Here is a 27,373-nt window from a genome sequence, read left to right as displayed (position 1 = left end):
TCATCATGTAACCTACCATTTAACAAATTTACATTGTGAATACAACATAAATTAATTAATGACCTACCAAAATTATTTACTCGACCAAGATCTTTATTTTTACGCTGTTGTTCAAACGTATCGCCAACGCAATCTTCATGATATCCATACACATGATCTAAGTTATCTGAAGAGATGTAGTCCCGCAAATCCTTAGTTTTGCGTTAAAGTCGCCCGCTATATAAATGTAGCAATCTTAAAATTGATTATTAATTAATTTTAACCTTATTTCTAGCAATATATTGCCATTTTTATCAATGTATATATCATATAAAGGTGAACTTTCTGGCGAAACATATACAATGTAGAGAATCACGTCTTTCATTAAATCATACATGCTTGATTTTATATTGAGAACTACACAATCTTCAAAATCACTACATATTTGACCCGAATCAACTAAGCCCGATTGAACAAAAACACTATTGCCCCCATTATCTCGAAAACAATTAGATTGATTTGTTCTGATATGGTCAAAGTGACAATAATTGTGCAGAATATATCAGATTCACTTTTAAAATTACTCGATGTTTCAACTAATCCTATTATGTCACAGCTGTGTAAATATTAATGAATTTCACGGTCCTTGGTGAATTTATGTAATCCACATATATTCCATGTACAAAAAGACAAGATTGTATCGTCATTTGTTGTCACTTGGCTTCGGCCGCGTCCCTTGTTTATTGATTCACCCCCGATGGACCCAAGAGTGGTTTCATCCGATGATTCATCGTCGTCCCGCGAAGTTCGACTCCCATCTCGGTATCGTGGCTCGTCGCCTCTAATTTTAATCGGTCGTGTATCCGGAGCCCGGTTTATCGGCCGCCCACGAACAGCGCCGATGCGCACTATTTGCTTACTTCCTCGTCATATGTATAAACGCTGTCACCAACGATCAGTTTGTTTAAAGCTAAGCCTTGCGAACCAAACTTCATTGCGCTCAGATACCTAACCTTTTGAAAGTTCTCGCCTTTGGCGCATCACACGTTCTTTTAAGTCATCGTGCACAGCGTATCCTGAAAATCGGTTGAGTTAAATTCTGGCCTTGTATAAAATGATATCTTTGTCCTTGTACTTTCCGAACTTCACAATAATACTGCACTTATTTCTATCCATCCCTTTGACCATATGAGCCCTTTCAATCTCAGCAGTTTTAGCTCAGGCAAAGATAAATCATTTTTGTTAAAGTTTCTGACTTTGCCTCTGCTTTTATGGTACATAGAAAATACATTACATCCTCATTATCATTTCACGCCTTGGCCTGACGGGCCTTGTGCGCTTTTCCTTACCCCAAATACCAAATACCAGATAACAGCGGCATAAACGAGTAAATGCATAGTTACATTTATCCGTCTACGTTGAATGATCCCCATAAAAACCCTGATAATCCATATATTAAAAGATCCATTGTATTTTAAACAATAGGCCTCTAGGGAGAAACTAAAAGGAAATGTGGTAATTTAAGTTCAAGGGTGTTGATTAAACTGTTCTTTAAGATATATTCTCACCTTTATCAGTAATATCGAAACAGGCCATAAATTGTGTGGAATACCACCTACGAGCCTTTTAAAGCGAATAATGAAGGATATATAAAAAGAAAATGGTAGTTTTGAAGTTATTTTAGGATTGCTCATCCGGCATATAGTCCATCAAGGATCATTATTCTTAACCTGCAATTCATTTCATAAACAAGTATTTATTATTTGATGTAGAGAGACAAAGAGATAGAGAGTTATCAGTCAAAATGAATAGATATAAACAAGGAAGTTTATTGTCTGATTCATAATACTTTCGATTTGCATATCCAAGCAAGAGGTGAAATGGATATTAAGGAGCAGTCTTAAACTGAGAATATTATACAAGTAAGTGCTATCACCTCATTGAGATTAATGGATTTATTCCATGCATTGTGTCAATGTCATTAGGTACAAATTTTCCAAATTGTGTTGAGGCTTCTTTTTTTCTATTATTCAGTTGTTTCCTTTAAGTACAAATATTTCAGTTTGATTGCAAATTCTAAAATTAAGATTCATACTTTTTAATGCAATATATATATGCACATTAAATTAAGTTTGACATATCAATAGTGATTTATCATGTACATAATGTATATATATAAACTTGCAAATGCACGCCTACTAAACGTAAGCTCAACCCCTTATCGGTCGTGCAATAAAAATAAGCAAGCTATGAACACGATGTTCCTTTTATTTATTTATAGAACTAGCGCCACAATATTGATCAATATTTTAAGAGAAGTTGGTAAGTTATAATGCGTGCCGGTGTTACTACTATGCATATCAATTTCATTTTCATCCGCTAGAATGTTTTTACATTTGTCTGTTCACCGAAGAATAGTTCAAAGCTAGCTAGCAGTCAAAATCGGAAGAAAAGCTCCTGACAACACATATTGAAACAAAATCGTAACCAACTAGTTCTAAAAGTATTTTTGCACGCTACCACATTCTCCGATTTCCCAAATATTTTGTTTTCAGAAAAGCATTAGATATAATACTCAAATGTGTACAAATAAATGAAAGATACAGCTGCAGCACGAAAGTGTCAGCAACTCATTTATATGTGCACCACTGATGGCGTTTCATATGCGTGTAATGCGTATTTATGGAATATTTTGTGTTCGTATTAGATTGACGACTGAAACAAAATCAGCCAGGAAAACGTGGCAAATTGCAAGCAAAGGTTGTTCATAATGTCAGCTGTTTTGGGAATCATGTAAGTATTGCTACGATGATTTGTTTTCCCTATCATAAAATGCGCCATACTGGTATGTAAACTGGACTATTTTTTGTTTAAATTTGACTATGTCTCATTGTTTGGAAAGTAGCATCTTTGTTGAGAATTAGGGGTGGTATTCAATATTGATCTTAAATGGATCTAAGAACGATGTAGCTAATCCGATTACTTGTTATTTATAACTGACCAATAGAGTGAATGAAGTCAATCATGTATGACCATAAGATTTACTTAAGTTGAATATTGAATACCACCCCAGGGAATTTTAATTGATTGTCAATATGCTGAAAACTAGTGATTATGTGTTATTGTGTTTACATCTTTGTGAAAGTGTTTGAATTAATAGGTTCTTATGCAAAAACTTATAACGTCATTTAATTAGATGATTAGTGTACATACCAATACATTTTTTTCGATGGTGTGATCAATGGCGATATTTAATTTTTGCGGATTTGTAAATGTTTATTTTAATGAATACACAACAGTAAGGCAGTTCTTCGTTCATGATTTTGTTTGGTGCACTTTTCATTGTCGTTTGCATTGTTCGTTTTACGATTCAACGGGGAAAAATTGTGTGTGTGTTTTACTTATTGTAATTCAACCTTTTTAAGATTGACGATGAGAGGGATTACTTACCTGAACAGATATGTATGTAACCAAATGAAGTACAAGTAAGCCAAGCTCTGATTGATTTCAATAGAAAATGTTTTTGTTTCAGACTGATGTCAGCCGCTATTGTTTTTGTTGCGGTTCTTTTGCAGTTTCGGTTCGAGTCGCAGTATACTGATATTCAAAAACAATTTAACGAACTTAAAGATACAGTTGATAAACTATCTGTTCATATACAGCTGATTGGTAATGATACCGAAGCTCTTAAATCTGACTTCCATAATAGCCTCGTAAAGATCAATAGTTTTCAAGAGTCATTAGACAAAGTTGGTGAAAATGTGCAAGATGTAAGCAATATTGCTGAAAAGGCGAAAGAGATGAATGATCACTCCATCGCTACACTAAAACTCCTGGAACAAAATATATATAACAAAAGTAGTATGATGACAAATGAAAGATCAGAAATACTTGCAATTGTCGCAAATAATACAGGTGATATTGCGATGTTATCCGGACATGTTAAGCAGATGGATGCGGAAACAATTGATCTCAAATCAAAATTTCACGAGCATGAAGGTAAAGTGAAGGCAATGGAAGAATCTTTGGGAAAAGTAGATGGGAAGTTTAAAGAGGTTAAAAACATTGCGGCGATAGCTCAAAACATGAATGATCAATCAACAGTGAAACTGAAGCTCGTGGAAGGATATCTGTTTAACAAAGGTACTGTCGTTCTTTTGAAATCTTTATTTCAATACGTAGCTAACAAAAATGTTCAGTAAATTTCCTATGTTTATGTGAATAGATTAAAACAAGTCAGGGCAAGTCTAATTAAATGTTAGTTGTAAACAAAGACCTCCGGCCCAAAATTCAACATATACGTAACAAAATCATACCGTCTTTAGAGCTGTATTTCTTATTGACAGTTATTCGTCGTTTTCGATTTGTTTTATGATAACATTTACCAAGAATGCTTTATCTTTTTTTCTGTCATCGTTTAGACTTTTCATACGAAAATGAAGTTTTGGAAGTGTTGACGAAAAGATAAGCGATTGCCATTCTTGTCTGAGTTGGTTACATTGAAAGAACACATGAAATTCATCTTCTAATATAAAACTTTATTAAGCAATATCTACACACTAGATTTTCCCTTCAAATACCCAAATGTCGATCAGTTATGAAAAGGAGTTCATGGCTCGAATATCGAAATCACGCTGACGGTTAAACTGGTTAATAAATACAGAATAATTCTTTGGGTTTAACAATGTTTTTAAAATGATTGTATGTGTCATATCGTGTTGTGTTTTTCACATTTTCAAGCAAGTTTTGTCTTTACAATCAACTAACCATAACATAAGTACAAATCTACTGATGGGTCTGTGCAGCTGGTTTTGATTTTGCCATTGTCCGTGGTAATTCAGGTGTGAATATAAGTCCCATGTACTTATGTACTGATGGGACATTTACCGAGATGCCATTTTAAAGATCGATACTCGTATTACTGCAGAAGCTCTGTAATTTCTTTTTCTCCTGAGTAATAGTCATGCCAGTGTTTTCATCAAATACAAAACATAATTGATTTTGTTTTAAATTGTAATCGTACTTTAAAAGCAGTTTCAGCGCAGTTAGTCATGTCATCTGTTAAAAGAATGCATATGATATTCGCGATTTTCTGTAATTACAAAATTCGTGTATCAATTTGACCGTTGGGAGGAGAATTACTCATTAAAATATAGATAATCAAGTATTGTTCTGATAACGTCCTCGTATCTCGTGCCAATGTTATAACTAAGTCGTCGCCAGCACGCACACATTCGCGTATAGACGATAATACACTGGACAGCTTTCATTGAACACATATTTTATGCAAATTAGCCTAGACGTTCTGGTTCATCAATTCGTCGTACACCTATTTGAAAAATCGACGTAAAATACATACAGTCTTCCCCCGGGCTTTCTGATATATTTCTTAGCAATATATATGCAAAAAGCTTAGCGAAGTAAACGAATTATCAGTTGTCAAATAACCATTCGGATAACCAGCCTGTGCCTCATGAATTTTGTCAAACTATTTTGCCAAAGTACATAATCTATCATGTTTTATATTTGAAATTATTTTTACCCGTTTTCAAAACCCTATTAAATAATTGACGTAGGAAAATTATGTTATGGTTTGTCTTATAAAATTAAGCTCACTTCCATCAGGTCCATGATATTTACCCTTCTTAAAGTTTGAAATACTTGCCCGTCAACCTCCACGTCAAGAATGTCATCATTTAAGTAAGCGAACGTTTTGATCACTTTAAATAATCGTGAAAATGTATATATAAAAGGTTTGGTTTATTATTATTAAACATTTTTCCTCGAAAATAGTTCTGCCATGTAACAGAGTCCACGCGCAGAGGTTTTGCAATAACGTTTTGATAAAAAGGAACTTTTGTAACACGTAATTCAAAAAGTCTACGTATTGATATAAAGTTTTGAAAGTCTAATAACCCACAAGTACATCAAAATCGTTGCAATGTAGCGCAGATAATTTGTTTAGCAAAAACACCATCTCGGTCAAACCAAGAATGATTATAGTTTGTGTCATCCCGATGTGTTTTCTTAACGTTATTTAAGTGCATGAAAGCAGCTGGCTCCCGATAAAGTCCAATTATTTTCTCAACCACGCCATTTATTTGTACAGGTGTATGTATTTCAAGTGCAGTATGAGCGGCGAGCGAATTGTACTTATGAACAAATAACGTTTAAGAGTTCACCTATGCACGCGTTTCCCTTTTAAACTTTTCAAAACGTGCAAAACGTTCGTCGTTTTGTGAACCCGCTATATTTACATAAGTATGTTCTTTTTATGTAGGAAGCTTGTCAGTTTAAAACAACCTTGTAAATGATCTAACTCATCGCGAAATGCGAAATTTGAAAAAGTTAATGTGAGAAAAAACTCAGAAGACATGATATAATAATCGGCAACACAGGCACCATTGTATGTTTTACATGTTAAATTTCCGAAACCGTCGTCATAAATACAGCCATTTGATATATGCATGTTGTGAGTACAACAAAGCTCAATATGACATTTCTCAAATTTATAAAATCATCCTTAGTCTTCTTATTTGCGAGGCTGAATAATATTTAACTCCAGTATTAAAATGTTATGTTATGCAGATTGGAATATAATCTTACATCCTTTTGTGCGGGCATTAAAATCCCCAGCTAGATAAAATATGCACCAGGATACCTATTTTGTAATATCGAATTATTATTAACAATATATTTAATTTCAATTTTTATTATCTCTATTGTTATAAATGATCGAGCCCTCGCGTGAGAAATAAGCAACATATTATTTTATATCGTGCATAGAACGAAATACAGTACTGTCGATATAAAACACATCGCAACCCGTATAATAATGACTTACTAGTAAAACAGTGATAAAATCATTTTCATACAATCATTCTTAATGTAAAGAGCTATTCTTCCACTATAACATAAGAAGTTTTAGAATTTAAATCTTATATGATCAAAATATGTTCACTTATCAAGCAGGTGCTTAAATTCAATGTTTCGAGTTCCAGCCTGGGAGCATGTGAGTTTAGTTTGTGACCACCAAGCCAGACAAGTTGGTTTCTTCCGGGTACTCCGGTTTCCCCCACAACAGACCACACTCTCGCGTAAACTCGTGCCTACGAGATTATTATACTGTTGTAATAACTTGTTTTAGAATCGTTGTAAAATAAATAAGTTTAAACAAACTAAATTCATTATTAAAATCACTCCACGTTTCGATCAAACCAATAATGTCAAACGGTTGTATAAAGTGTGTAACATGATTAACATATTGATTTGCGTGCTTTTCATTTTTGTGGTATTTTTCAGATGCGCTGACAGCTACTATCCTGATTTTATTCTTTTTGATAATGGGACTGTGGATATACGTGCTAAAAATTAAGTAGAAGCGCTGAAAAAGGTCGTTAATCTATATCAAATGAAACTCCAAACCAAGGAGATAATTCCAAGTTTTTGTGTGCTCAATAAATATACGTACTCTAGAGGCCTTGGACGGTAAAAGTTGCTTGCCCCACGAACATTTTCATTTCGATTTCACCGACTATTTTTTCAGCGTAGTCGCATAATCTGATGCCGTTGCTGTGTATGTGACGGCGGAAAAACTTTCATTTGCATTTTTTATTCAATTTACAGTTGAGAACATACATCCTTAAATGTTTATTTTATTGTACTATTATGAATAGTTAACGGTATATATTTGTTTATAAAATCCACTGTATCTCTTGAGACTTTTTATAATAATGGCTATATTTATTTTATAGTATTGCATGAAATGAACGTTTGAGTCGGTCATATATTTTTAACTGGCATTAAGCCGGCGCAAACGATGGACAATCTGCAATATTTAGAAATTCACCCGCTGTTAACGACCAACATTTTGTTTCAGGCTCAATTTCAATCGTTGACTTCAATTTATAAACAGCCTGTCCAACATGAAAATAATCAATCACAAACAAAAGTCTCGATAAATGATCTCATTTGTGAAAACATTTACACCTAGCAGATCAATTAAAATCTTTATCAACCAGTATACGTTGTTGTTTTTATTTTACTACTTAGCAATCAACACTTTTCTCAGATCAAATCAATTAGTTTAAATTTAAACAAAATCAGTACATCAAAGTCAAATCACTGATATGAAATAACCACTGCTATTTTTACTTTTTGTTAATGATTTGCATAGTGTTTTTTTAAATTGTAATATAGTAATTTTGTCAAAACATAATAATGTAGTACGTTTAATTTCTTTATTTAAATTGTTTGCATTGCTATATGCTGATAATACCGTTTATTTGTCAGAATCATATTTAGATTTGCAAAATGCTCTTCATATAGATGGCAACTTTTGTAATATATAGCAACTAACTGGGAACACTACAAAAACAAAGATTCTAATATTTCTAACGAAAACCATATGAAATATGAATTCTTTTTATGCAGCGGTAGATAACATGTATTTAACGAATATAAATATTAATGTGTTTATTTACTAGAAGAAGTGGTTCGTTTTTTCTAAAGCAAAAGAGCATATTGCAAAACAAACTATGTTTTGTTTGTTGAAAAAAGCAAGATTATAAGTATCTTCCATGGCCGAGAGTGTAAGGTTCATTCCGACCCGAGCGTACGGTGTTTTGCGGAAACGAGGTTTACCGAGCGAGCGGCTATGGTAGATGCTTTTTCTTCCACCTCAGTTAAACAAAATTAAGTAAAAATGTATTTTTTGCCGGAACTCTTTTGTGCTTAGTGAAAATAATTGCGTACGGATATGCAATAATTCGTGGTTGTCATGGATATTCGCGCAGTGATTCAGAGTATGTAAATGGTCTGATCGGTCTTTAAATAGTTCTTAGAAGAGTGAAGCATTATTTCTTGAAAGGTGCGTTAAAACTGTTTTCTGGTGACATTTGAAGCGAGAAATAATTAACTCGCGTTCTAAGTATTGCCACCAGGCAAGGTTTCCATTATGCGCTACAGACGACAGTCTTCAACAAGGGAGGTAATTACAATGTGGTGACCATTAAAAGAAGTTCCATACGGGCAATTTATCTTCGCCCATGGGCAAGATATATAGGATCTGACACGAGTTGTCATTTAATACAAGATTTTATTAAACGAGTTCATGAAATTTGTGAGTAAGCGAGCCTCTGGCGAGCTTACTAACAACTTTCATGGACGAGTTTAATAAAATTCTTGAATTAAATGACAACGAGTGTCAGATCTGTTTTATCACATGCTTACAACAGTGTTTTTATTACCAATTAAGTTCCACTTTCTGAACCGATTATTTGACAGCCAAAGTACTCAGAGTAGAATGTCAACGATGCGCCATATAAATAGTTCAAAATTAAAATGACAAAAGTAACTAGCAGTTATCAAGTTTTAAAATCTGATAAAGCGCTTAACAAGTCACAAATATAAAAATTTGGGAGTAAAATATCCAACAACATGAATAACGAACGATTTTAACCAAAAAAAAAACAATAAGTACACAATTTGGTGACGTCACACTCAGAGTACATGCATTTACGCAGTTTATGTGACCTACGTCGGTCTGTCAAGTTTTACCGTGTGCACGGATTTAAAAGTTATTCGCTGTCGCTTTCTACGATGATTTTGCAGCGTTTTCTTGGTGTACATGGTGTTTCACAACATGCAGATGATAACGGCGAAGCCTTACTCTGTACTGTATGGATGTTGATGTTGAAAAAGTTCATTTCCACCAGGAATGTTTCCAGAGAACATGATGTTCTAGCCGCCATGGGATGTGTCATGAGATGTCTGTGCTGCGGAATTCGTATTTTTGTTTTCGGTAACCGACAGCTAATTAAATCGGCAAGCAATTGGCATTGATTGCATATTGCTTGTGTTGGTCAAGATGGAGATGTTTGAAATGTTCTTGTGGTGTTTGTCACTAGTGTGGCTGTATTTGTTGACTGACTGGATATTTCTGTGACTAGTAATCTGCATTATCTGGTTGGCGGAACATTGTTATCAGAAAGTTTTTGTACAAGATGCTTTCTGGCACTATGATTCGTTAGCCATTTTTCTCCCGGAAGTCTTACAGCTTCACACACACACACACACACATTCACTTTTTATTTTGTCACGGTAACATATCGTTACAACAGACATGTAATAATATATACAAGCAATTGGGTAAACAACATGACGGAAAATAACAATTGAGGCAATTTTACCACCGGGTACAGTGACAAATCGCTAACAGGCATGATTAAGGAAATCAATGTAATACAAAGTTGTACAGCTTAAAATTTGGCATGTATACTAACAGATCTGTTGTAAAAACAAGTCCCTTAAACTCGGGATATTTTATGAATGGAAATTCGCCTAGTTTCGTTGGCTAACGGTACAAAAAGCACGTGCAGAAAATTATCAATGGTGTAAGTGGTCTTGGACTACAAATTTAATATAAGATTATTTAGATTTAACTAGTTATGAATAATGGACTTAGTAGAGATAATGATCATTCATTATTACGATAAGTATTTGTTGGCATTTAAACCATTTTGTTTACAAACAATGCGGAGGGATATCTAGGTTACGCGTGATTAGTCTGACCAATAGAAATGGCTGATAGGTTATCTTACACATGTGTAAGATAAAAATATTCGTAATGGGTATATTACACGGAAAACCAAGGTAAGCATGTGATAAAAGAATTTCTAGCATGGTTAAATTAATGGATCTACTTATCTGAGGTGGGAGAAATCACTATCTTTCTATCGATGTACAAATATATTTATCAGACAAGGTTGTTTAACTTATTTGTTATATGGTTGTTAAAATGTACAATTGTTATATTACTTTGGTCATTGCAGTCACGCAACACCTAATTTATCTCAGGCCAGATTAAACTTTTTATAGATAATCTTCCGGGTTTTTAGAAAGTTGGTGCGTTGCTTTACATACAATTTCTGCACACATTTTAAAATTAGTTTCCAAACACTCAATTAATAGGCATGGGACAGAGGCTTTTGGATAGGGACGGGCGAGTTAATAATTTAACAGAATAAGTGGCCTTACTCTCTAACAACTCAACTGCACAGAGCTTTTGAACTTAGAGGTTTGGACCTTGGTCTTTAATGCCACGGACTATTTTGATGCGGTTGAAACTAGTGCAAAGTTATTTTAAAACCTGTTTATGCATCATGCAATTATTGATTATTGGATAGGAATTGCGAAGAAAAGACTGATTGACGGACAAACAGTCGAGCAATCATATAGTCCACAAAGCAACAATGATCTTCTAATAATTGAGATCAACCATTTTTTGCCAAACGGACTTCAAGATTTGGACCACTTATGACATTATACTTTGAACAATAACCTTGTGAAAAATGTAATATCAGTATCAAAAGATAATCACGATATCGAGATGTTAAAAATATACATTTTTATCCCATGTGACCCTGACCTCTGATTAAATGGCCTTATATTCTATATTGACCATTTTTTCAATACGATCTATCATCCTGTGAAATATTCGGACTCTATCGGATAGAGCGACACAATATGCCCTTCTGATCTATCTGATAGGCAAAATATGTTGTTTAGAATGAGTGACGTATTCGTATGAAAAATATCTTACAAGGTTTTTTCTTTCTTTTTTTTTGATATGTGAATTTAATAGTTTTTGCTTTAAGGCTTCATCCCGATTTTTATGGTGATGTTTTAAAGAAAATTCGTAAAATTACAATGTTTCCAGCAGGTCGTTGGGCAGATAGACTTAATGAATTACTTGGATTTTATTTAAACCGTGGATATAAAGGCAAAATTCTGAAGAGCACTTGCCGTCTTGTTTTTGAAGATGAATACCTGAAACAAAATATTGCGTTGACTATAGCATCCTTTAATAACTAAACTTTAAGTGCTTTGATTTTTATGAAGAATTTGCTAATTCTTGTTATCTTTAAAACCTTTTTTGGCGAACACGTGTTGGCTGACTCCGAGTGTTTTGGCTGTGACCTCATTTTCTTCAAATATTTTACGTTTTCAAATCATTTGGAAGGAGAGAATAGCAAATACAAGTCGCTTTAATTTTTAATAATGTTTTTCTTTATTTGTTCCCAGTTTTAATACAATGATGCTTTTTATTATGAAACTCTATGATCACACAGTTTTAAACCTTATATTTTATGAGGCAGACTGTGTGTGATGTTTTTAGTTTCTAACGATGACTGCATCGTATTTTTGAAAAGTATTTGCATAAGGTGCTCTGAATTGTTTCCCTCTGTCTGCAGATAGAGTTGGGATCTCTAATCATAGAAGTACTTGGGATTTACCTTTTCTCTTATAATTATTTGTTTTATTGATAAGTTTCCTCCAGTTAATGCATGCTTTGATAAGATTTACCTTTTGCGTTTTATCTTTATTAAGGATTGTTGGGATAAGAGTGTGGTTTGTGCACATAAACTGGTTTAAACCCCCCAGTAAATTTACATTTTACTATGGCCAAAAAAAATACCTGTGTTTCCGGTGACATGGCGAAAAAAAATAGGGTCGGTCGGTCGGTTTTTTTTTTTTTTTTTTTTTTTTACAGTTTCCATATCATGCAATCTTCTGTTGAATTATAACAATTATGTTATATCTAAGCGTTTCATAATTAACAAAAAAGTCACAGAAAAACACCTTCGACTACCGTATTATCCCGCCAATTTTGCCAATGAAATCTGGTGTTTTTTGTATACAATAATCGTTTATAAGTCGCGATCGGTTTTTAGAAAACAAATCCAGCACTTTCATTTCTACAGATCTGTGATAATGTTCTACCCAAACAGTCAATTATCAACTAATTTGTTAATTTGCATGAGGAAAATCGCCGATTTTCTTGTCAACTGTGAGCTCCTTAAACTAGGCCTTGAAGTGGAGGTAGGTTAAAAATAGAACAATTAAACGCGGATATGGATTTATTTTACTTATCTTATTTTCGTACAATCAAAGTTTATTCATATTTATAGTGAATTTAAACATTTCGGTCATTGTTATAAGATTCCCAGACGACGATTATTGATTATAATTTTTCCGATCGTATGGTATTTTTTACCAGCCTAGGCGAAATCTTGGCAATCAAATGGGATCGTACGGTATCCGACTGACCGAATTAAATACAAACCATAGCGACGCGCCTTTGATATTATCATCGCTCGTGCACTGACGTCACAAATAGTACCGTTTGATCTGCAGCCGACACATTCCAACAAATGTGTCGTTAACTTTCGAAGGTTTTTAATTGGATTTCAGTTGATGGGACTTATTTTTAATAAGGCGAAATAAATAACCATTGATAATTGCGGATAAATTAATGTAACGATTAGTGAAATGTGTATTGGAACCTGGCAAGTAGCCTGCATTAGATGGAGCAAAGCTTAATCGTAAGAAGCTTGCATGACATACGCAATGCCTAATCGTTAACAGAAATTTTTATTTTGGACATGAATAAATAACACCGCGAGCTATAATCCTAAATATTTTCATTTTAAAGACTGCAAAATATGTCTCTTGTGATTAACCATGTGTTTGGACCGTAAACATGCGTTTGCCAATTTGAAGATATCGCCGCCCTCCGCCATTTTGTATTCCTGTTGACATAGCGTCTCGGTAATACATAAAAAGGAATTAAAGTTTATTGTCCGGGTACATAGAAATACAAAAAACGAAAATAATGACGATATATTTAAAAAAAAAATAAGGATAGATTTTTTTTTTTACTTTTATGTCTAAAAAAAGATTAGGGTCGGCGAGGAAAAAATAGGGAAGGTCGGGTCACCGGAAACACAGGTGTTTTTTTTTGGGGGGGGGGCTGACCGTTCCAAGGCGGTACCTAACAATTCTTGATAAACATACCAATTATTTATATATATATATATATATATATATATAGTATTTATGCACTGTACTGTTTGTAGAGTTTTGTGCTGTTCTATGCTTCTTGTTTGTGATTTTGTGTTCTATGTCTTTGGCGTTTGCCCATTGCCACTAAACCGGGTTTATGTTTAAACGTTTTGCTACTGAGCATGTTTCTGTAGCTTTTTGCATAAATATTCATTTTTTTTTAATTTTACTTAACCGCTTTCTACCAAACGTCCAAATTTGGAATGGCTTGCACGTATAAATATATAACGTACTTTTATGCATTAAAGGGAGGCTACTCCAGCGAACAAGGCAGAAGGTACAGAATTCACTTTATTGAGCACAATAAAAAGAAACTGTTTTATAATTAAGCAAAATAAAAACTGTATATACGAAAACAATTATTAATTGTCACAGCACAAACAAATAACAAACATACACGGTACTTATTTTAAGAGAATAAACAAATCGTCAATTTCTAGAGATGTAACGCGGCCATTTTAACAAAAGTGAATGTTCGGACGATTTTTTGACGATCATTATATGCAGAATTGAGGGAAGTTCGTGAGTCAATCGCTATTATTATCGATGACTCGAATCACCGTCTAAATGTTACAATTGATGAGCTTTGAATCAGCAAACAACTGTTTGTCCAGATAGATCGGAAGTGCTCTCTACTTGTTGCTTATGCATATGTTTCTTTGAATACTATGTTTTTGGATATTTACATTCTACTGGTGGAGAAAAAAATCAGGTAATGTTATGTATCTAAAATTTGACAGGTTTTATCAGTTGTTGTTGTTACGCTATATTAAAGCAGTTTCTATATTACACATCATCCTAGCATGATATGGAAAAAGAAAACGACAGTACAATGATACAGATTTTTCATTATAGTGTGCTGTATTTTTTACTGTTGGATATGGAAAATAAAATTGATAAGCCTATAATAAAGTGTACTACATTTATGTGTATATGGAATCCAATTTAAAGTTGTTTTTAAACTAAATAACCATAAATACACATTCTTATTGGATCCAATTTTGAGCCAATACATTGTCTTGTTTTATTCTATGTCTGGAGCACAAAAAGTACAGACATCCTAAATTATGCTTGAAAGGTGAGTTTGTTCTAAATTCCATATGTTTTGAACATTTATTTTTGCTTAATTGATTCCCAGATGTGTGTATCATTTGCTAGGTCATTTTTCAAGTATTGACGGGCTGACCTAACTATTGATTAATGATTGCATTAACTAGTTCTATTGCATTGAGAAGAAAACTATACACAATTTAAAGCAGCAGCTCGAACATCTGGGTTTCGCCGTATCGAGCCGGTACACAGCAGTGGAAATCTTCGACAGCCAGTACTGAGCATTATATTGCTGAGGCAAGTATTTCAGGTATATTCATTAAAACATTACTTCTATCTGTAAATTGAAGAAGAATTACTAGAAATATAGAGACAAATTATCAATATTTGTAGTTTAAAGTACATGTTACCAACAGGGACATGTGACGACACATTAAAACACGGTGAACCCCATTTATTTTGTTGTTATTTTGTTGAACCTTTATCATGCTTATACAGACGATTCCATGTCTCTTAATGCAATAACACACCAAAGTTCAAAGGGTCCAGTACCCTCTGCTTAAGACAGAACGGTCAATGTCTGCCAACAAAGCCGTTGCTGCCTTGTTAGCGTTTACCGTTAGTGTTAACGTAAACTAACGGCATCAGCGTTATCCTGTTGTAGCAATATATTGGCGTAAGCGTTAGCTAACACTGATGTAACGCTTACGTGTTGGCGTTAACAACAGCGTTAAGCTCACTTTCAAGATTAAATGAATAATGATATAAAAAAATAAGGATGCGTTTTATTTGTAAACCAACCGTTATACGTAAAGGTATATATAACATGATATATATACACTGGTATATCTATGTATATTAAAACTGCTTCTTAAAATCCGTTTTTTTGTTTTTTTCATGAATGTCAAGGCCATGTTTTAAGCACAACGAAACAAATTGGGTAAAAAATCATTTGAGGTTACTTCCCACTAAATATTCCTGTTTACTGAATTATTTGCCCTTAACTAGGAAATCAGTGGAGCTTTTTTAATATCGTTCATTTATTGAAAAAATGTACGAGTATAAGAATCTAGTTAACTTTATGTTCACTAATCAGCTGTAGAATGGATTGATACTTTAATTTAATCTGCGTGATAGGAATAAACACTTAAATAGTTTTCCTTATCATTATATAAACCAAACAGGGGATTTAAGACCTAACTTGTGCACCCATGTGCAATATTTATGCCACAAAGGGCAGCTTAAAAAACTAAATTTGTAATATATGTCAGCATTGGAGCAAAAACATGCCTAACTTATATAAACAGAATATAATATAAAAATTGAGATCACAACAGAAATGGAAAATATTAGGCTTTGAAAAGGTATGGGGATTTTTAACTGGAACCTCCTTGAATATAATTTTGCAATACTTTCGTGTTGCATTTTCAAAGTTATGTTGTTTAAAACTGGTGATTATTATGCAATATTTATGCTTATTTGTATTTTGAGATAAACAGTTAACCTGTTAATTGATGTGAAACAGGTTGATCAATAAATGGGGCGATTTATCATTGGGGTGAAGCGTCCGATCGTTTCTAACTTACCGTCTTATCTGTGTGGAAACTTCAAGCTTTCAAGTGATGTTAACAGTGGAAGAAAATAATTTTATTTAGATAATTCTAATCTAAAACTGTACTTGTAGTGGCTTCTTCTGCTTATGGTTAACTAACGATATGGAAATAGGAATGTGAATGGTCTTCAAACTTGTTAAATTGGCAGTGCATTTGGGGAACCCATTCAGTCACATGGAGATATTTCACACCAGGGCCATTTATGCAGGTCAATATTATGCAGTTATTTGGTAAACATTTTTTTAAGCAAAGCATCAACTGTGTCAGCCATTTATAATGTCGACTGACTATTCAACTTTGACTCTAACGTTGGTCCAGACCAACGTAAGTAGAGTCTTTAAGTTAACGTTAAATCTTTAACGAGAGTTTTGAACAACTAGGCCATACTATATGTTATTTTGTGTATGCACTATTTACTGTACTGTTTTGAATATACTAGTATATGAACTAGAGCTCTTCTTCATCCGTAATTAAGGGCTATTATACAAATGATAGCAGAATTTCGTATGATGTAACATCTCGGTAATAAATATATCTATGTGGAAATCCCTTATCAGACTATCTATACGAAACAAAACGTAGATGGCCAAACGGTATTGCCATTTATCTCACCTTCTACATGCATGATGCACTCCGAATGATCTAGAGCAATCACAAATGGAGGGTGTATTACCCATAGCCCCCTTGTAAGTGTGTACCCCATAACACAAAAAAACATGGCGACCAGCATAATTCAATATCCACATCTTCTTTTTTGTCGACAATTCTATAAGAGAGCTAACTTATGTCCGCTAATGTATTATCTGTTTATTACAAACAATCAGTTTAGTGTAACCAACGGGTGTTTTGGTTGAGTCATTGCCTCTTTAAAATTTATTGAGATATCGAATTTTATTTGCACAGACATGCTTTTTATTCAAACTGTCTACACGAATTCTAAGGGTGAATATTGATAACTTATTTGCGTATTAAACTTAGGAAATTTACGGTGGGGAAAAGGTGGAATAATAAGAGTAACAACTTGAACATAATGACAGCTTGTGGGTGCATCATGTAAGTATTATGGCGATCTTTTGTTTTCAGTGTCATTTAATAACCAATACTGATATAATATGAACTCGACAAATATATATTTAAAAATTCATTATAATAAGAAATTTATCTAGTTTTAATGATTTATCAATGTGTTTTTCAGAGTTTAGATTTTAGAATGTACAATCAGAGAATTAAGGTTTATATGTATAACACATTACATATTATACAATGTTGCTTTCAATTTAAAAGCTTGTAAAATGGCATATAACTTTAAATGCAGCGTTAAACTAGCTGTACCATATTACCTTGAGCGCAACTTATAGTGCGCCCCAATTCCGACGAAACAAAAGAACAGGCATTACATTTTAAGTGTGTGGGAAGCCTCATGCAGAGTGTGCTTACTTGTTGCACAAAATTTAAGGGTCAAAATGTGGGTGGGGTTGGTCTACAATACGACACATGTACATGTTGTTTGCAACTCACAGTATGAAGTATCATACTATTTGCAGTATATATCTGTTATATTAATAATGTAACATGATGTCCCTGGGTGCCCCTGGCTTACCTCTATATTGTTAATAAACGTTCGTCATAGTCAACCGCTGCAGTAATCTGTGGAGCCTTCCTTTTCCTCATCACACTTATGCTATTCTGAAACAATCTCAAATGATTTACGACAGCTTCAAATCTCACAAAACCTTGCATGAATGCATAATCTTTTTATGTGGTCGATTAAAAAAGAAAGGCTGTATTTTTAGTGAAATCTAGGTCAAAGCCATTTTAAATGAGTTTTTGTGATCTCTATCTTGCTGGTAATATTTCCTGTTTGACATGATTGTTAGTTGCCTCAAATTCTGTTTATTTTATTCCGCCTGGTACAAAGGTGTCGAGAAAATGATTCTGATTAGGTTTGCTGTGTGTGTTTTCCAAAGTGCCATTGTTTATCTGTTATATGGGAGCGTATGTGAATAATCATTGAACCTGAACACATATGCATGTAGTATATGTCATAAAGCCAAAACACCAAATTCAAAGCTTGATTATCACAGGAAATAACACATCTTGTTTCAGATTGATGCAAATCTTCATTGTCGTTGTTGCGGTTTTTGGGCAGTTTCTGTTCTACAAACAAGGTACGGATATTCAAAATGACATAAAGACTCGGCAGTTTAAATCCGACTCGCAAGATACTGATATTCAGCAACAAATAAACAAACTGATAGGAACAAATAAACTACTTTCTCAGCGTGTAAATCAGACAAGTGCAGAAGTAGATGAACTTAAGTCAGACTTTCATATTAATTTTGACAATTTCAATAGCACTCAAGAGTCTTTAAACAAAGTAGTTGGAAAGCTACAAGGTATAAGTGTTATTGCAGAAAAGGCACAGGCAACGAATGAGCAATTAAACGCTAAACTGAAACTCCTTGAAAAACACCATTTAAACAAAAGTACGATCTTGAAAAAGGATTTGTCTGATATACGTGCAACTGTTTCAAACACAACAAATGCTATTGCGCTGTTGTCTAAACATGTTCAGCATATTGGTACGGAAACAAATGAGCTGAAATTGCTTCTTAACGAAAATGAAGATAAATTCAAGGAAATGCGAGAGTTATTGAGAGAGGTGGACGGAAGGGTACAAGTTGTTAGAAGCATTGCAGCAAAAGCACAAGAAATGAATGATCAATCAAACACTAAGCTGAAACTGATGGAAGAACATCTATTTAACAAAGGTATGATTGTTCCTGTTTTATGTTCACTTCAATATGTAGTCTTAGCTACCGTTAAATGGTCACGATTATATTAAGTTATAATTCTTTAAACTACATATATACTGACTTATATATTGACATCCATACGCTTCATTTCGTTGATATTTTTTCAGATGCACTGACAGCTGCTATCCTGATTTTATTCTCTTTAATAATTGGACTCTTGATGTACATGTTGAATCTAAGATCTGCTGTAGAACAGATGCGGGAAAACACAAATTATTTGTATCCCAAATGAATCAGCCACAAATCATTTGTTTCTAAAATTTGGCAAACTACTATCGAATTATATTACATTTTGCGAGAAAACATGATATCTTTCAAAAAAGAAGGAACATATTATACTTTAGTACATACACATTTGATGCCATAAAATATCACTGTGTCATTACTTCAAATAATCTAATGTCAAATACCTTTCAATTGCACACTGTTTAACATGTAGATGATGAAATGACACTGCATGGAGAAAATGTATATACATGTAGTAAGTGATGTCTGTGGTGATTATTGCATTGTTTCTGTGTGTTGTGTTATGTGTTATCTGATAGAGGTACATATATTTAACACTATATGTGAACTCATTGCGTTGACCATGAATGTTAAACATACGTACTTATGTATGAGACAGATGCATCTTATAATTGATTCCAAAATGATTTTTACACCACTCGTACCTTTCCCGTTTTTATTCCAAAGCTAGACAATTGATTATGTATGATAACTAGTAACTGAAGTGTTTTAAATCATGAACCAATTTCAAAGCTTTTCTCAAAAAATAAACAAATCAAATACTTACAATCACTAAAGTACTTGAATTCTGCTTCCCTAGTACGAGGTAAAATGCTTATTATCATTTTATTGATTTTACAGATATTTCCTTTATGAACGATTTTACACTTTTAACACTTGTTTTATTAACAGGTTTTAGTGTTTTGTTTATTCAATTGTATGTTTTGTGAAGTCTTATACAAACCTGGCATATATATGTATTATAAATAAACTTCAATCATCACTTTAAATGTACGTATTGGTTTGTAATACAGGTGAGTCAGCTGGCCAAAAGTGGGATATACTGTTCGAAATCGTGTATTGTAAGAAAAAGCACTAGCAGTTAAACATCAACGTTATGTTTAACGGATTACACGGTCTCAATCGGTCAAACATTTTTGAACAGCGTCTACAACCACTTCTTACAAATCCTTGATAGTTTTCATCAGACATGTACATTCAACAAATCATCTAGAAATCGCTACAACACAGAGATATGATTTTACTTTTAATTATCAATAAGCAATCATTTAAATTCTAATACTTTTTTCAATTTAAACAAAATTACAATTTAATGACCAAAAAACGACGTCCATATTGATTAAAATGTTTTAATCCTTTATATAAGCAAATGACGGGACGCAAGTGCTTGTTTTATGTTGTTTTGCATTTTGCATCTTTTCTTGTTTTAAAATGTTTTTTTGTAAATTCATGTTTCTTCAGTAATAGCGTTTTGCTTTTTTATCAGTTGTGCTTGAAATGTGTTAGCGTATTTTTTTTTATTTATTGCCAATAAATATTCATATCGCGAGTATTGTAAATGCCGCGTCAATAAAAACTGTTTGAAAATGAACTTGGACTTGAAGTTGTCTTTATATTGCGTGCTATAAACAAGGATTTTATCTTATTTATACTCCTATTTATATTGTTTTTCTTTAATACACGTTTGGGTTTCTTATCATGTTAACTGTTCATCAATAAAATTCTACAATACGTTATACCGTGTTTTAAACATAATCACATGCAGATGTGTGATTTTATTTCAGTACTGACCTATTTGGTTTCTCAAGAGCATACATCGAAGGAAGTGAGCTTTCCATTACCAAATGTGCTTATCATCGTTTTACAATATTCACGCAGACAACTCGGTCAACGTGCATCGCTTTATTTTGATAATAAAGAAACTAACAACCGCCCTCGAACAAACAAAATGCATTCAATATACATTCATTAACATGCCAAATGACATTAGCTTCGACAGGACTTATCTGGATTGCTGATATTGGTTATCGGTTGTTATAAAATCATTAAGAGTGAAACTATTCATTAGAATTAAAATCTTTAACATCGTATTCCTCCGAAAAGTATCTATATGTGTACGAAGTGTTGAAGAACTTAATCTCACAGATCAAAGAGTATTCTAGATTGCCAGGCTAGTGATCATGGTTGGTGGTACACCTTCTTTGCAAGCTAGGGGCCCGGGCTATATCTCATAATTGGCCGCATACTTTTCTGAGCCTGTGACAATTGGCGCCCAATGTCGAATCATGGCTTATGCAAAGAAGGTTGTATATGTTCCATATCAGAAAATCGAGGACCAACACCAGCAAAGAGAAGATAAATATAGAAATATCGCTGTGTTGACACAACTTGGTTGTCTTATGTTTAAACTTTTGACTACTGAGCTTGTTTCTGTAGTTGTTCACATAAATATTGTTCCGATTGTATGTGAGTTATTAGGGTAGGATGGCTTAGTTTGTAGAACACCTGATTTGCAAGAAGGGCCGCGGGTTCGATCTCTGGACAGGCATCATTGTAATATATCTGTTTAAAAGTAAATACAAGTTTTGTTATATGCGTTATTTTACTATTAGTCATAAGCTTCTAACAGAGTAACAAATAAAATGGTAATAACCTATAGCGATTCGCAAACGCACAACTTCATTTTCATTTGTCATAAATAATAAGTTCGATTGGGCGCAGTGTTATCCTAAGATTTATACAATGTACAAATTAAGCTGCTTAAACAAGAGACATTCAGTTTACTTTCACTTTAGAGCCTTCGGCTCACCCGGTAACTTTCTCCGCCTTGCCAGATAAATTCCCTCCCTCCACGGTATTAACCTAGTATTCTATATATATGACATGTATATCTTTTGAATGACTATATATTACCTTAGAAATATCAAATACCTTATAAAATAAGGGGACAACTGATCGCTTATCACCTGATGATGTCGGTACACTCATTTTTTTTTCAATACGTTTAAAGTCAAAATAATTGCATTTGAATACGTCAAAATCAATTCAAAACATAAAAAGCTTTTAAAAGATGCAAAACTTTGATCAGTCACCATATTATCTTATCATGTAACAATTTTTCCGCTGTCAGACTGTTCACAGGTCATGGTGCAAGAATGTTTACAAACAATCGCCACATGTTAATTGGATTTAATTCATTTTGATATTAAAGGATAAAGTGTTGGGTGTTTAGCACTGTACCGGCAATGAGATAATTAATTTCTGTTGTAAGTGAGATTTTGCCATTCACCACAGACATGGGATTAATTGTCGTTGAATGCTGAACAGTATTCAGCATGTGCGGCTGGGGTAACGCTAAGTGTACATGTGGATTTTCTAGCCGTTTTTTTTTTGCCAGTGTAATTAGTATGCAAAGTGTTTGGCGGACTATTGTTAAGATACTGAAACATTATTTGTGTTTTTCCTTTGACATTGCATGATAGAAAAAAGTCCATCTTCGCGGTCACATGACCAACTGACTGTAAATAAACACCACGTTGTCTACTATCCTCATAAACTAAAATTTACACGGCACTTTGTTATTGGACCAATTCTATTTGCAAGTGACAGGATAAAAGAGATATTTTGTTATGCTTGTTAATAGTCCATTGTCAAAACATATATAAACATTTCAGTTATAAATGTCATTTTACTCCAAACAGAGAAATAATATCGTGTTTCGACAATACTTTAAACTTAACCACGATTGCACCAAAGAACGGTCGGAATAAAGATGGAAATAGCGCAAACTCAACAGACTCAGAACATTATCAAGTGGATCCTAACGAAAGTAGTAATGGGGAAGGTATTAATTTGGAGGAGCAACCAAACGGTCAAGGCAAACCTGTCAACTTAACTGGACAGAATCCTTCAACACCACCTAACATTTAAAATACACCAAATTCATCGGTACAGACTAATGGTATCAACAGGAAACTATATATTATAAATTGACAAGTATTTCAAGGAAGTGTTTATTATAAGTCAAAACCGACTTAAACATGCTCACACAAACAAATGGAGTATTCCCTATAGCAGCTCATAGCGATATTACAACGCTCAAAGACGATTTAATTGTTTGCTAAAACATTTTTGTTTTTTTATTGTTTGTTTTATTTTTGTCATAAAGTAAACAAGTCGCTTGTATGCATGGGATCGTTAAGATATATACAAAAGAAACGCAAACAAAAATATTTGAACAAGAGACAGCCCGCTTTTATCACTCTTTGATCCTTTCATCAGAGTTTAAGACATTTTTGAGTTATTGATCACGTTGATTGTTTAAGTATTTGAAAATAAATAAAGAAAGAATGCTATAATCTGATAAGCTGTTTTAAAATCACATGTATAAGTAATTGGGCGCCCTTGCGTCAGTAAACAAAAGCGCGCGTTATTAAGTGAAATGTTCAAGACATGTGTGTTATCCTTAATATTATATAGTTTGGAAGAAAAAGTAGGCAAGAAAATAAATCAATCATCTGATTTCGGCATGATTGAATCATCCGTCCCTTGTGCACGCTGCGTTGCAAACTTCGTAGCCGAGTTTCGCAGTATGATCGGTCCCGAGCTTTCTATTTGAACTGAGAGTTATATTCTGTATCTGAGAACTTATTTGAAATGTAAAGGGAGGTTGTGTATAGTGTTATTGTATAGAAAAGGGTTAATTAGGTTTTGAACATAGACAGGTGGTGACCGGAAGAGGTTTGGTATTTAATCATCTCTCTGAACAGCGAATAGGTTAAATGTGAACATATCTACAGAGGCGAGCTATGTATATAAGTCAGCTACGATACTATGTATGCTTAAAGAAAACTTCAAAGTTGTAAACAATATACTTGATTCAGGCCGCAATTTCTCGAACACATCAAAATAAGTTCACTTTTTTAATTTGATATATACAGTGTCACAAATGTAAAGAGTTTGAGACTACGAAATAATAAGTACAATGCATATTTAAGATTATCGCAATAAACTATTTGGGGGGGGGGGGTTACAAAAAAGTTTAAGTATTTCATAAAGCTAGACAAAATAATAGTATTAGAATTGACTTTTAATCCTTAATTGATATAATGTACGGGAAGGTAGCGCTTTTAAACAAGACAATGACGAAACATCACATATTCCCAAGCATATACATTTCTCGAGATCTATAGACAGATATATTTGAGTTGTGTTGGCACTAATTATTTGATCTGATCTTTTAAATTTTAACGTTTTTGCAGTAGGTAAACTTTTTGTGTCGGCAACGGTAGATAACATAACTTTTCTTAATATTTGAGTTGGTTTTCTTGACTTATGTGATGGACACCAAATCACCATTGTGTTGGGTTCAAATCTTAATAAAGTTGACCATAAATCGTTTAGAAATAAAATGAACCTATTCCCGTATAAACCATCTTGAGCATAAATATAGTAATATTCTAAAAATAGTTCACTCCATTTTCCAAAAATTCCCTACTTTCGATTTCAATTTGAAAATGTCGGAATTCAGTGATTGCGTAGGGTAAGCCATAATAGCTTGCAAATATGTTTTACAAATTATAAATTTCAGTGATCTGTTTTTGAACAAGGACTAGCGATACGGTTTTAGAACTGCAAGCACTTGCAAAGTCTGCGAAAGAAATGGTTGATCAAGCAAATGCAAAACTGAAAATCATGGAACAACATCTGATAAACAAGGGTACGACTTTGGTCATGTTTTATTTATGTTTCCCTTTGTTATTGATCTTAATAAAAAAATGGCAATGCTATATTTGTTCGTGTATTTGTGCAAAGTGCTTACGTTTATTATTCAATAAGGTTGGTATTGTTAATCAGTGTAATATTGTTGTTCTGAAACCCTCAGTACTCTATTCTCTTTCAGATGCCTTGAGCGCTGCCATCTTAATTCTATCATTTTTTGATAATTGGACTCATGCTTTACGTTTTAAAATTAAAGTCTTTGTTAGAACCATCCTTAGCTGGTTGATCAACATCTCGATCTTTGAATGACTAAATGGGTCCTTGTTCGGTATGTGTATATTTTAAAGTATTCTTGGACACTTGTGTATTCTTTTTCTGATAAAAACACTCGACATATGAAAGCAAAATGGTTATATCCCCTTCAGTGTTTTATCTTCAACATGACGGTTTGAGCATTTTTATCTATATATTTCCTTTTTATAATAAATTGTTACGTTATACTCCAGGGGAGCAAGGAAATGGATGTTATCCTTCAGAAAATGCCTAGCAAACCTACCCTACACTTGACAATGCTGCTTGCATTGTAAGTTTTGATGCAAGCAATTCGGCTGAGTGAATGAACATGTGGAATACTATCAAATTGTTGTTATGCCTCACTTAGAATGGTCATGAATGTGTTGATTTGAAATCTATATGAAATTAAATGAGAAAAAAAGTTTATAGTTGAGTAAAGCAACCGCAAGTATGTGTGTGTGTGTGTGTGTGTGTGTGCGTGTGCGTGTGCGTGTGCGTGTGCGTGTGTGTGAGCTTATTTATACTCGCACTCGGGCATTGCCCATTCAGCGAGTGCTCCGTTAAGATTGTTAGTCATTTTATGTTTTTTGGAGCATAGTGCACAGACGGAATGTAACCCTATATAACTAGTTAGAGCTACCCTAGGTTTTTAACGGCCTTCAATGTGTAGCATTGTCACAGGGCCCCCATTTAACGTCCCTCCTGAAAACAATTAGTATTTTTTATAGTGATGCGACGGGGAATCGAACCTGCGACCCCTGGATTGATAGTCAAGAATGTTACAACTAGACAACGGATCCGCCACACCGCAAGCATAACACAAACTTTTACTTATATTGCTAACGCAAACAGTAAAATAACAAAATCATCCTTAGCCCAACATCGAAAGGTACGTATGTCATATGTCGGTGCGTTTCGTTCGACGTGTGCATGAGTGCGCTTAAATTAACTGTGGAATAGCATATAATTTATATCATACATTACTTAGAAATGCAATCTTTGGTGGTCAGTCGTAACAAAGAAGTGAAAGACATGCTTTGGTTTGGTGCCTGCGTGAGGCCCGTCATGTGGCAGTCAAACCAAAACTAAAAAAAGCATACAGCAGTCCATTTGTAATCAAGAGCATGCTATCGAGCGAGGGTTAACTTTATTGTCCAGCTAGACAAAAGAGGGGAAAAATAAAGTATATTTTCATGACAAACTGAAGTCCCACCAGGGAAGGTCACCCCCTAAGTGGGCGGTTAATCACAAAAGGGAACTCAAACAGCCGTGTTAAATGTTTGATCAAATGAAAATGTTCATACTTAGCAAAGGTTTTGTATTTAACGATTTAAAAATACCAATGTACATTATAAATGTGTGTCATAAGGAATAATAAATAAACATAAACCAAATACATAGGAAAAACAATGGTAAACGGTAATTCCCGGGCTTCGAGCTTTGTAGAAAGTAACAGAAAACAACATCTTTGTTGTAAATAGTTCTAAGCGAAGGAACGCAATAACGCTTATGACACAGAAATGGTATAACCGAGTGCTAACTATGCGTATGCCCAGTAAGATCATACTGGTAAGCGTTACCAGGTTGTGGCCATATTCTGGAAACCCATATCCCAATAAAGAGGGTTCGTTTGCACGCGGTGCTTCTTCATGTGTCAGGACCGGGGAATATTATGGTGCCATACTAAGGGTTACAGGGGGCACCTAAACGAAGTTCGGAAGCTTGGGCAAACGAGGGACCTCAAGGACATTAGAGCTATGTTGCATAAGTAGTATACCTTTTCAAGACGGCTGCCATTAATTTACATTTTTTTGTGGCGGTCGTATGCCATCATTTTGGTTGACACTGCCAACATTTTGGGTGGCATTTCCATCATTTTCCAAGAATGCAGCGTTTTGCCAACCAAACGGTTGCTGTGCGAGTATAAAAATTACCACGTTTTTTTCTTGGCAGTCGGTCTGAGTCAGC

General features: G+C 33.9%; 2 protein-coding genes across 2 annotated transcripts; both read left to right on the top strand.

Annotated features, from left to right (window-relative positions):
* The first annotated feature begins 1,617 nt into the window (after positions 1-1,617).
* LOC128234452 (uncharacterized) lies at positions 1,618-8,000 on the top strand. Its single transcript, XM_052948701.1, has 4 exons — positions 1,618-1,901; positions 2,687-2,772; positions 3,512-4,122; positions 7,282-8,000. The coding sequence occupies exons 2-4, from the start codon at positions 2,750-2,752 to the stop codon at positions 7,356-7,358; spliced, it is 711 nt and encodes a 236-aa protein (XP_052804661.1). The 5' UTR covers positions 1,618-1,901; positions 2,687-2,749; the 3' UTR covers positions 7,359-8,000.
* A 9,481-nt stretch (positions 8,001-17,481) lies between these two features.
* On the top strand, positions 17,482-20,969 carry LOC128234451 (cingulin-like). Its single transcript, XM_052948700.1, has 3 exons — positions 17,482-17,600; positions 18,654-19,318; positions 19,471-20,969. Exons 1-3 carry the CDS (start codon positions 17,578-17,580, stop codon positions 19,593-19,595), a joined length of 813 nt encoding a protein of 270 aa, XP_052804660.1. The 5' UTR covers positions 17,482-17,577; the 3' UTR covers positions 19,596-20,969.
* Positions 20,970-27,373: the final 6,404 nt, after the last annotated feature.

The sequence above is a fragment of the Mya arenaria genome, chromosome 5 (genome assembly GCF_026914265.1).
Source record: "Mya arenaria isolate MELC-2E11 chromosome 5, ASM2691426v1".
NCBI classification, from domain to species: domain Eukaryota; kingdom Metazoa; phylum Mollusca; class Bivalvia; order Myida; family Myidae; genus Mya; species Mya arenaria.
The sequence above is the reverse complement of the archived record's forward strand: the minus strand, read 5'-3'. Positions and strand labels throughout refer to the sequence as shown.

Excerpts from the sequence above, each read along its gene's own strand:
- LOC128234452 (XM_052948701.1), top strand. The coding sequence starts at position 2,750 with ATGTCAGCTGTTTTGGGAATCAT. Across the intron at positions 2,773-3,511 it reads TCAGCTGTTTTGGGAATCAT|ACTGATGTCAGCCGCTATTG; the intron begins GTAAGTATTGCT and ends TTTTTGTTTCAG. Across the intron at positions 4,123-7,281 it reads AGGATATCTGTTTAACAAAG|ATGCGCTGACAGCTACTATC; the intron begins GTACTGTCGTTC and ends GGTATTTTTCAG.
- LOC128234451 (XM_052948700.1), top strand. The coding sequence starts at position 17,578 with ATGACAGCTTGTGGGTGCATCAT. Across the intron at positions 17,601-18,653 it reads ACAGCTTGTGGGTGCATCAT|ATTGATGCAAATCTTCATTG; the intron begins GTAAGTATTATG and ends ATCTTGTTTCAG. Across the intron at positions 19,319-19,470 it reads AGAACATCTATTTAACAAAG|ATGCACTGACAGCTGCTATC; the intron begins GTATGATTGTTC and ends ATATTTTTTCAG.